General features: G+C 38.6%; 1 protein-coding gene across 1 annotated transcript in view; it reads right to left on the bottom strand.

The window, feature by feature from the left end:
- Positions 1–292: 292 nt before the first annotated feature.
- LOC109031788 (carbonic anhydrase-related protein 10) overlaps positions 293–11,988 on the bottom strand; it is a 115,977-nt gene continuing 104,281 nt past the window's right edge. The window contains exons 9-11 of the mRNA XM_019043540.2: positions 10,084–10,215; positions 2,051–2,105; positions 293–1,560 (exon numbers count right to left, since the gene is read on the bottom strand). Coding sequence (XP_018899085.1) covers positions 1,499–1,560; positions 2,051–2,105; positions 10,084–10,215 — 249 coding nt within the window. The 3' untranslated portion in view covers positions 293–1,498. The remainder of the gene's footprint in view (positions 1,561–2,050; positions 2,106–10,083; positions 10,216–11,988) is intronic.

Genomic DNA, 11,988 nt, shown 5'->3' with positions numbered 1-11,988 from the left:
CGCCAGCAGAGCGGATCGTGCAAAAAATTAAAAGAGGTGGCTCCGACATATTTTCCTATAAATCAATGGCCGTGCTTTTATTGGTTTGCGATAAATTACAAAGAAATCATTTATTTTTTAAGTCAAATTATTGCATGCATAGCACATTGTCATGACAGCTGATTTAACCTTGTGTCAAATATATCTTAAAACAGTTTATAGCACTGTTTTATAAGTTGGGGCGTTCTGAAGGATATTCAGGATTGAGGTTGAGGATGTTAGAAGGTGGCAGTTTCAATGAGAAGAAGAAAGATGGAAGGTTAAAATTTTATTTTATAAATTGAGACGCTGGTTCAGCTACCATTATAGCCGATCTACAAAATTCTGTAAATAAAATGTAAACTATGGCGACCTGAATCGGAAGCTTCAAGATGAACATAGGAGCTCGAATTGAAAAAAGAGCTCTAAAACACGATATGTATATAATGATAAAGGTGAGGACAACATCTTAATCTCAAGCTAGTCTAGTACATGTTTTATAAAATAATATCCACTTATGTAAACTTTATTTTCCGAAGTTTGTAAAAATGGCGTATGGTCTTTTCTAGACTGACCTGACAGGTCTAACAAAACAGGAGAAAAAATAGAACTCAGTTTTTAATACTTTTATATTCATACTCCCTCTAAACGAGAGGGGTTTCTTATCCATTTTGTAAATTGACGTGTCTTAGATGAATGGTTGAAAACAATTTTCTAAGGTATAAATTTAACAGAAATGTAAATTACTGGATTCAAATAAGATAAACGAGTTTTTATTGGTAGAAATAGAGATTTGATTAAATTAGACTTTCAGAATTACTCCGAGAGAGCTAAGAATGCAGAAAAAAACAGGAAACGGTAATTCAATCACAAAACCGGACAGGTTTCGAAAATAGAAATCCGACAATGGATCAGTTGCGCATGCTCCTTGTACATTGAGTGCAATTATGAAATTGTAGGAGTAAAATGATATGCAAGTGAAGTCAGTAGTCCTAACACAGATAAGTTCTCGGAGGTATGTGTCTATTTGGAGATTTTTGTGGCTGAAAATTGTGACTGATATATTTGTAAATGATATCCTTATGATTTTTCAGTCACGTGAAGCTGTTTTTTCCAACGCGCCTTGAAATTTATCGTGTTAAATTTACATATATACACTCAATTTGAGCTACCTTAATGTTTTGCCGAGGTACATTCAGTAAAAAGCTAAAAAAGTTACAGGTGCTGAATTGAGCCTAACATCGATAGTGAAAGAAAATTATTGCACCATGTTCATCCATGCTGTGCTTTTATTTATCACTCCTATAAAAAACATGGAAGATTCTAATAACCATGGCTAGTTTGTAAAAAATAAATAATGCACGGGCATTTTAAAATACCGGTAGGAATACAGCTTCATCCTCTCACATTGACTTAATTTAACGAAAATAAGAATGAGCTTCGCTTTGATAAATTAACAACGATGAAACATTTCTGGAGCTTAGTTGAAATTGACGTCATTGGGGCTACTCAGAATGTTTTCTTCGGAAGTCCACATTTTTGCTGGAAAAAATAAAACAAAAATAGATTTTGTGAGAAAATGCAAGGAAAATGTTCATAAAATAGTAAAAACAGAAAATTTTTTATTCAACTCTACTTAAGAAACAAAAATTTAGATGTCTTCGATAGGATCCGTATAGTTGCATTGACACTGGTCATATTTTAATCTCACGTAAAGTTTCAACATCATATTTTATAGGAATCTTAAGAATCTAGCAGATCCGTCGGGGTAATATTAAAGGAAAGTTTTGCATCAATGACACACTATAAATTCAGTCTTGCATCACCGAATAATTCAAATAGATATATAATCTTGTAAGACTCAACTATAAATTATGAGTTTGAAGAAAGTGAATTTATATTAAATGCGGTAGTCGTTCAGTCGTGCTCATGAGTTGTAATTTGTCATTTTTTCGCTGAGTAAATAGCTCTGGGAAGAAAGCACGGACTACTAGATCCAAGGTATATATTGTAAAAGTTTATAAATATTTACCTTTATAGTAAACTTCTTTAAACATGCTTGGTCGGCAGTTAGACTTGTCATCGCCCTGAAACAAACAATTTAATTGGATATTTTCAAAAAGACATGAAGCGCCAAAAAATCGAAAATTGAGTCTTTGTTGATTCGGTATGAAACATCTTCTTGCAGAGTGATAAGCAAAAAAAAACGATTTTTAAGGCCTAAAATACACCTGAAAGGACCCCCCCCCCCCCTCCTCTGGGTTTATTAGCACAACTCGGATTCATGGGGACTTTTTTGTGAGCGTTCTTTATACCAAAATGAACAACTTAAAACGATAAAATCGTGTATCCCAATTTTTTCCGCTATTCGCATGATTTTGATCCCCCACTTCTGGACTACCAGTCATTCTCAAAAAAACTCAAGCGCGAAAGTGCCATGTAGTACTCGCTTCCCTTGATTTGATCAGATTTGAATCCCTCACACTTACCTCGTTTATCTGTTTTTCAAAAAAGAAGGATTTTGAAGGTTTTAATAAGTTTTTGCACTTGAAAGCGACCACCAGTAAAGTAATTAAGAGAGAGTGAGTTCTCATCGTATTTTATGTAGAAGAAAGCTTCCGCTGACCGCGCCTTGCGGCTTGAAATACTAAAAGAGCTGACCGTAAACGAGGAAAATATGTTGATTTAATTCCGTTAAATCTTAAAAATATTACAGCCTCAATTCGTTTTTTTCTTGTTTATCTTCCGTTCAAATTGGAGGAAATATCTGAAACAACCACAATCTGATTTTAAAACGCTATCTTCCAAGCATTCATTTTCCGGAAATCCAGTATTTATAACGCGTCGAGAAAAAAACAGTCCACATTTTTTTTTCGAACTCTAATGTGTGACGCCTAAGACTTTTTGAGAATGTCGGTTCATTTGAAATATTAGAGACTTTGAGGTTCTTCTTAGCAAAAATCCCGGAAGGAGCACGTTAGGCGTAGTGAGTGTGTGGGAGGTAATGTACAGCACGGTAGCACCGTAGAAAGCGCGTCATTTTTCGCTCGGTGCAAAATTATTATTTTCATCCCCGAGGAAGCGCGAGCGCGTGTTGTGTTTCACGCAACACAGAGGTTCCTTGGTGCTGCTTAATTATGTTGTTGCGGAAGTGTTAACAAGATCGCTCCTTGTTTGTTATAAGAAATAAAATTAAATTTTCTTTCCTCAAGTGGTTGTAGTTTTTTAATGCCATGTTTACAACACAAAATAACGCAATTTTATTTCAACGTTACAAAATTCTCACTTGCGTTGTATTTTCCTGGAAAACTGATGGACGTTTCTGACTGAAAAAATTCATTGAAATTTCTTTCGATTACACGCAAATCCACGAAAAATTTGGACAAAAGCAGCAAAATCTTTTTCTGGTGAAAGAAAATTGATTCAATTATGTGGATCAACAATACGACGGCTATACCAACGGTGGAGTGAGGATGTAAAAAACCCACGAATTTAGCGTTATTTATAGCGTCATTTTGCGCTGGCCCGTCACAGTTGACAGACTGGAGGTTGAATTTTTGAGGACCCTGTGCATTGGAGCTTCCATTAATTAAAATAACCAGAGATGATGAAAAATCTCTGCATATTTTCAGTTGTTTTTCCGACTCTTCGTCGGACGGTGTTTGAGAGGCGGGAAGTCCCTGAATAAGTTACCAAAGTATTAGCATACCTATCAGTTTTCACGAGCTACATTTGTCAATTTTTGCATCTATTTCCCGATCAGATTATGTTGACCCCTCGAATACGCACCACGTTTTAAAGCGTTTTAAACGCCATTTGCTTTATTGGTTTTTAAACCGGAGAGTGAGGCGTTAACAGACTGACGTTGTCAGTTAGACGCTCACAACTACTTCCTCAGATTGTTCGTTACAATGTTTCGACGCACTTGGTTTCACTCTCTGATATTAAGACACGCATAGCGATAGATTGCCAAAATAGTTATGTTAAAATAATCTGAAAGTTGAGCTTCGGAAAATGGAGACTGTGCTTTTTTCTATTCCGTCTCTTTATTTTCAAAGGACCGCGTGGAAAAAACCAACTGAACAATTCACAAAGACAAAACGAAACAACGAGTGAAACAATATGAAAAAAGAAAGAAAAAAGAAATTGTTGATACATCAGTCTCAAGTTTGTTTTATAAATTATAATCTTCGCTCATAAATCAAAGTTCATTGCAGGAGGAAAATGATTGAAGAGTTGACAATATTTTAGTATTGGCTCATCACCATTGCTCTTTATCACCAACCCATAAGTAACGTCCCTTAATTTTTTCTTTTTATCACGAAATAAATAAATAAATAAATAAATAAATAAATATAGAAGACTAAAATGAAGAATGGAAATGAGGCAAACCGAAAACAAGAGAGAAAAGGCTGGCACAATTTAGAGGATACCATAAGAGGTGGATAAAATTTTTGAGTGTTTTTTCTCCCAATATCAGCGCACACATTTTTATGAGGGTTGAAAATATGAAAAAGAAACACGTTCGGGAAAAATTGACAAAATTAATAAAAACTTTAAATTCCGAGCTTTATAAACTCGAACGAACCAAAATGCATTGAAAAATATTCACAATTAGAATGGAGAAGAATAGATTATTCACTATCTTAAGTTGTTTGTTCATGAAGTCAAGGATCGAGGCTGCTAACGTCGGTGTCCGCAGAGTTGGAATTTAATTATTTGAACAAATGGTATTTTATTTCGAGAAATTTTTTTATAGAGTGAAATTATATTTTATTTACTCATTCTTCAGAGGAGAAAGAGGAAAATAAGTAAAATATTTAGAGATTGAGCTGTTTTAATAATGCTGTAATAAAATGACAAAACATTCTTTGCTTCCGAAACTAAAACCTTATACTGAGGAACTCATTGGAAGTGTGAAGATTTATTGCAATGATTAATTATCTTCGGTTCTAGGTCTTACCGATAAAGAATGAGGGTGCGTAATTTCATAGCTTTATCTTTCATTATACCATTGAAGTAAATTAATTTGTTTAGGCGTAATTTTCAAAACGACACCGTCGTAATTTGCGTCATTTTTGTGGCCACATACTTTAAAAAATTCAGTTTTTTTTCAAGATTATTGTTTGACAGTCCTTTTTAACCCCCGCAACGTGTCATAGGTTTTTAATCCAACGGAATGAAACGAAAAATTAGTTTCAAAGTAGATGATTTGAGATTTTTTTGCCGTACACGTCCGGCACAGATATTCATGCTCTATCTGTTACTCGTTGAATTGTTCATATGGAAACAAAAACGTTTTCAGCTGAGAGGTTCATAGTCCTAGCACGATATGTTCTTTGCCCACGAATTATTATTAGTAGCCGGGGAATTATTGGAAATACAGCCGACAACACTGTGATTAAGCTAGATACCTATTCAATCGTGCTCGTTTGATGCACTGAATCGATGCAATGTGCTAATGCAATTCGGCGATGATATCAGATTTCCGCCTCCAGGCAATACATTTTCGCGACACGTCGAAAATGCACCCCCTTTTTTGGATCGCGAACGCTTCCGTTGAAAATAAAATCATTCCTCGTGCCTTTTAAAATTTTGATACTAATAGCCATGAGAGTTGGGGGCTTCCGATTTGGTGAAATTTCTTGGTTGCACGATACACCATAAAAATGCACCTTTCGGAATGAAGGTTTGGTTGCAAAAAGAAATGCACAAACAACGCAACACGCTGTTAAACATCCACCTAGTAGGTAGGACAACAGTTGAATGTTGGAGTTCCGAAAGTACAAATAAAAGTTTATACTATAGCAAACAGTGGCGTGGCGCCAAAGATCGATTATCGATATTTTCCCATTTGAAGCTATCGTAAAGAATTGATTATTAAGGTGTTCGTTGCGAACACCTTGCCTATCGATCCTTCCCCATAGGTTTAAAAGACAGACCAATCGATGGATCAAAAAGCACGTCACCTCACTGATAGCAAATACATCGATGAAGGGTCTCTCTGTCTCTAAAGTTACTACAAACATTTGTTTACATTCCAATAAATATTTTAGCAAAGTTTTTGACATGAACTGAGGAGGACATAATGGGAGTATGTAGCATGGTGCCAGTCCACCGAAATCTACGTCGACAGAGTAAAGGGGGCAAATACAGACGGGTGGGACACGCATGTGGGTGGTAGAGAAAGAGGAGTTGGTGCGGTGAGCAACAATTCCTCCTCATTTACCGCGTTAAACACGGTTTTAGTCAAACACTAATGCTTTCGGGGTGACTAAGCTTTGGAGGAAAAGGGAGTCCAGTTTAATCGAATGTAATTCAACATCAAAGCAGCCGAACCGGCCTCTGATAATGATACGTGCTGCTTTTAAAGGAATTCCAGAGTGGTTATTATACAGACTGCTCGGTCGCCGGGATCTCAGTTGTAATCCGCTAATCCTCATTGAGCCACTTCATTTTGAGCCACTGGAAAGCACCGGCTCATGAAAAATAATGTTGAGAATTATTTTTTATTTTTGACAAACGAGAGAGACGATAAGCGATCATCGCCCAACTTCCGAAAGTAATACACATTGTTAACAACGTAAATAAATTAATGGATACTATTGCTTCATAAATGACACTTAATTCCACTCAAACAATAAAAATGAAAAAGTGTGTTTTTTTTCTTATTTAATTTAATATTTTTCATTCCCTCAAGCTGGTTCAAATTGACGCGGACCTTGTTGCTAAAAACAGGTGCCCTGCAGGTTCTATGACGCCGGTGCATACGAGCTTTAAATATATATCTACAAATACTTCCTGGAAAAGAATCAGGCGCTGAATTGAACAAAACAGAAAAAAAATCGAGGGTCGACACAGCCGAAGATAAAGGAGGCGTAGTTGAACATCGTTTTTGAAATTTTCTGCCGAATCCGAGCGACACTTCATTGGTGAGGACAGAGCGGAGAATCGCGATTCACGCATCGCGCCATCGCGCCTTCAATTTTGAAGATGCATCACGGACATCCATCAGGTACGAATAGTTGTATCTCTGCGCCGTCTCAACGCGCGTTCTTTTCCTTACTCTATTTCCGCATTGTGTTTGTTTCCTTTTTACGCGGGAATATCAAGAATGTCCTGCTTGAGTTAAATCAAAATGTAAACAATTTGAATTTTAACTCACACCTGCATAAATTTAAAAAAAAAAATCCGGATGCGTTTCGAAAGTATGCTAGTTTTCATCTTCAGCGACTGATCGATTTCATTTTTTTATATTTTGACGAAAGCTATTCTGTATACTGCCATGCTAAGGAAGAACGCTGTATGAACATTTGAGACACTGGATACGCAAAAGGGCACTTCTCGATTGCAGTGTTTCAGAATCTCTGTTGCTAATTAATCCCTTGGAGAAGACTTTAATGGGTGTTTTTCCAGAATTCTTTCTACAGAAAATTGTATAGCATCATAAGGAATTTTCAGTAAAATTTTTAGTCAAATGGATGCATTCGCTTTCTTTACAATGATTGAAATATTAGAGGAGACTCTGAAACACTGCAGCCAAAAAAGGCCCTTTTCGCATCCAGTGCCTCATTTGAAGGTTGCCAATTTTCCCACATAAAATGTTCATTATTGAGGAAAGTTGAGGATATTTTTTCCATAAATTTTCACATACTTTAGAACGAATTACAAACAAAATTATGAAAGAAATAGGAAGACAAATATTCACAAAGTTTCTTGAAAGTTAAGGATTTGCCGAGGGAAATTTGGAAACGCCTGAAGGCTCATACGGCGTTTTTCTTCAGCGTGGCTGTGTGGCAGTTTAAACTTTCGTCCTCTCGCTTAGTTGATTATTCAATATCAGACGAGAAAGAGAAACGGAGACGAGGAAAGAGATATCCAACAAACAACGTAAGCGAGAGAGAGAAATAAAGAGAAGAGCCATGAGATACGCATAAGAACTTCAGAAGAAACGGGTTAGTGCGGTCATGGTTGAAGGAGCAGGCTGGTGGGGGGGGGGGGAGACATATTTCTAATAGTGCTACATCGATTATGTTGAGATAGATCTGATTGTGAGAGTGCATTATCGAGAGCTTTTCGGGGCCGGGGAATTCGCTATTCCGAGACCGGGGAGACCGGGGGTGGGTGGGGAGGAAGCTGCGGAGAGGTCAGATTCAGTTGTTTTGTTTGGGAGTCGGACTTTCCTGTTGTTGCAATTCCGAAGTCCGGTTTCGTTTTTAATCACTTCTGGGCCTAATCGAGCGTGCAAATAGTGTGCTCCGGTTATTATTATTGGATTCACCCCCTCCGCGGGGCGCGGCGCGGCGCACGGCGGAGCGGTCAAGTCGCGTCGTTTTCTATCATCCCCGTGGGCCCCGGCGCGGAAAGGGAGGTTTCTCACGAGACGCGGCAATGAGTGCTGGCCCTCGCTATTTCCAGCGCCGCCGCTAAGTCACGATTTACAGCCGCCCGACTCCTCCGCCTCCCGCTCGACTTTCCTCGGCGAATCCTTTTGGATTTTTCATCGCCACCGCTCAAATATTTACACAATAAATTAAGGAATTTTATTACTCCCGCGGCTTCACTTATATACTCCCGCTACCGCTCTATCCTCAAGGAACTTGCCCTATAAGCTCCGTCCAAAGGAATAGTTACAAATGGTAGAATGCAGGTACCCAAAGTTACAGGGACGTGGGCGGATCAAGACACCTCGAACGAGGGGGGGGGGGGGCGGCTCGGATCTAGGGGCCACCTTCGGAAAATTTTTGAATTTTTGAAGCATCATGCAGTTTGAGTCATTTTCGTTTTGAATAATTAGCAAATGTAAGCGTCTTTTTTCTTTCCTATGTTCCTCCCTTCCTTCACTTTTTCTTCCTCCTTTTTTTGAGGCGAACGGGAGGAGGGGCGCACGCCCCCCTACGGCCCCCTGGATCTACCTATGAGGATGGGTGGCATTCCAGCAGCAGTCGATTGAAAGGAAACCAACTACGAGGGTCTTCATGGTTGGCCATGGAAGGTGGTCGTTTACTTCGTGGAGTCTACAGAGGAAATTGAATGGATTATGAACTTTCTCTGGAAAAATTCAAGTAAATTGGGGAAATTTAACCTTAAAAAATTGCTCTTTTGGTTTCACTTCTTTTTTATGTCTTACTCGTCCGACTCTCTTTGAGTTTAGACCTCTAATTGGACCGCGTTCAGCAGAAAGGAACCAAGTCACATCAGCAATTGCTGAATTCAATTGGGCAAATTAATTTTTTACAAGAAAGCGATTGTGCGGATTCCTTTGTGAAATTTGAGGAATTTACCTCGAATCACGCAAATAATTCACTGGATATTGCACAAAAATCTGCCCAGCCATGTTCATTGTTCATGTAACAAATTAAATTGCCCGATTAAATTTTGAAATAGCTGATGTGGCTTGGTTCCTTTCTACTTATATTCCTTTAAACCTTTTCAATTTTTTGTGCCTTCTAACTAATTAATAAATTAACGATCTGAATTTTTTTCATAGCTGCACAAAGAAATGCGCAATGCGATGTGTTGATCCGTGACGGACAACTCCACTGATCTCGATTTTTGGGCTAGCCCTATTTTCTTGCTGAAATTGTTTGATTCCAAGTCGAGAGATGGAAGGGGAAGATAGATGATACGAGGAACTTTTTATTTGCTTAGCGAAAATGAAATGATGGGTGGCGATATGGAAGCGGCACCTTGTTAATTTCGTTTAGTGCGGGTCAAGCGGGGCGCAGGGAGGGGTGAGTCCGCCGAGTTATTCCAGCGTGGTGGTGAACTGGGCCTAACGCGATTACTACCGTCCTAAGGAAGAAAATCTTATGAACTTTCAAGCGTTGCCAAAATTCATTGTATAAATCGATACTTTTTTGTATAATTTGAAGTACATTCCCTCCGATTTCTCATAGAATTGTTTTCGCAGTTTCATTGAAAGTTTCTGAAAATGTCAAGGTAAAACATGCATGACTGTCTTCACAAATGGATATTTTCCGAGAGGAAATTTGGCGACATTCGGAGGTTCATAGGCTGTTATTCTTGGAGACTGGAGGTTAGAGGACGGAAGAGGGTGCTCACCTCTTTTAGGTTGAAGTCGATGTTGGTGCGGAGCGGCCTGTCGTTGAGCGGGCGGACGGGTCGGAAGTTGTCGCCCAGCGGCTCCGGAGGGTCACTTTTGTAGCCTTGCATCAGGTTCCGCAAAGCGTGCAGCTGTCAACAGACCAAAAAACCTCGCGTTAACAAAACTTCATTAACCAAACCTGTGGTGACTTGCCCTAAATCGCACTGAAAAGAAAAAGGTTACGGCCTATATAGACATACCGTCCGCATTCCGCGCTCAGAGGCCGAAAGTTCCGGGTGCTGGAGCATTAGCTTCGACTGTTTCGGGTGCTACGCCCGGAACTTTCGGCCCCTGAGCTCGGAGCGCGGATGGTATGTCTACATAGACTTGGCCTAAATCGACTTCTTTACACTAAGAGAAAAAATTACGGGCTGTATAGACAATCCGTCTTTTCTGGGTTCAGAGGCCGAAACTTTCGGGTCCTGGAGCCATAGCCTCTACTACGCCGGGTGCTATGCCGGAACTTTCGGCCTCTGGACGATGTGTCTATATACCCCGTAAAAGCGGTTTTCACGGCCGGAGATTTTTTTTCAGTGTTGAAACTTCTTTGGAAAAGCGCTAGAGCAATTTTTTGGAGGATTTAAATGGAAATGAAAGTGCAAATAAACGATGCCCGAGGCGGACTCAGTGTTCAACAGCCGCATTTAACACCAGCTCACGTTCCTTCATTCACTGGTCAATTAGTCATGATTGGTGCCCAGTTAACGTGCGCTCTGCTTTTAATCGTGAGAGGACTTTGCTTCCAAACAGAAAGGAGGTGGAAGAACAGACCGGGATAAATTTTCCTCTTCGGAGGAACAAAAGTGCAAAGTTTTTCTGGGTCCACGCTAGTTGTAAACCATTGCAAAGTTAAATCTTTGGTTTTTGAACTTCGTTTATCTTCTCGGTTTTGGTAACAGTTCTTCGGTAACAATGCAGCATCAAGCCGTGAAACGGGATGAAAAAATCAAAAAGAAGGAAAGAATGAGAAAAAAATGAAGAGAGGAAGAGGAGGAAGAAGTAAAATAAAAATAAGACAGACAATTGGCAACGTTGCGAGCCGATGCTAACGGGGCGTAGTAAATTCACTATTAACACGTCGCAAGCTAATGATCAAATTGGGTATTTTGCTTTATGGTATACCAAGTGGATAGCGATAAAGCACACCAAAACGTAGTCCGAAAGTACAAATACAATATGAACAAAATGAAAAATGGGTAAACAATACGGCGGATAGTCAATTACGTTGTCTAACATTCGGTTAATTATATCTCAGATCTGAATCGCTGATTATTCCTGATTTTTGAATAAAAAATTTTCAAATTTGCGGGTTACGAATACTCAATTAAATTTTCGGTAATTTCATGATAATTTCCAGAACCAGTCGAACATCTATCAAAAATTGCTGAATAGATATAATGTAAAGTTTGAGGCTAAAAATCCGATGGATGCCAACAGGCGTTTCCGGTGTTGTTACGAAATTCTCTTGAGATACTGATATAATACTTCTGATATTGGCTTTCTCAAACAGCCCCTTTTCTTCTGTGTGCAAAGTTCCTCACAATGTCTCTGCCGTCCTTTTCATAACCCTCTTCCTACTGTAAGGAGACTTTGTGCGGATGTATAAAATCTGCGACAAATAATAATAATAAAAATAAATAAATAAATAAAAAAGCAGTTTGAGTCTAAACAATAACTATATAATCTTAGAAAAATTGGTACTTTTGTAAAATCTCCCCATCAAAGTTATATAGCATTCAAACATATTTGTAAATTCCTACAGAATTGGTATGTTGTCAACATTTGACTAATCACTTATTCGACTACTTTGTCAAATGCTTGATTTGTCTATTAGCCTGCGATAGATTTATAAACAACATGCA

Source organism: Bemisia tabaci, chromosome 4 (assembly GCF_918797505.1).
Source record: "Bemisia tabaci chromosome 4, PGI_BMITA_v3".
NCBI lineage: Eukaryota > Metazoa > Arthropoda > Insecta > Hemiptera > Aleyrodidae > Bemisia > Bemisia tabaci.
The sequence above is the reverse complement of the archived record's forward strand: the minus strand, read 5'-3'. Positions and strand labels throughout refer to the sequence as shown.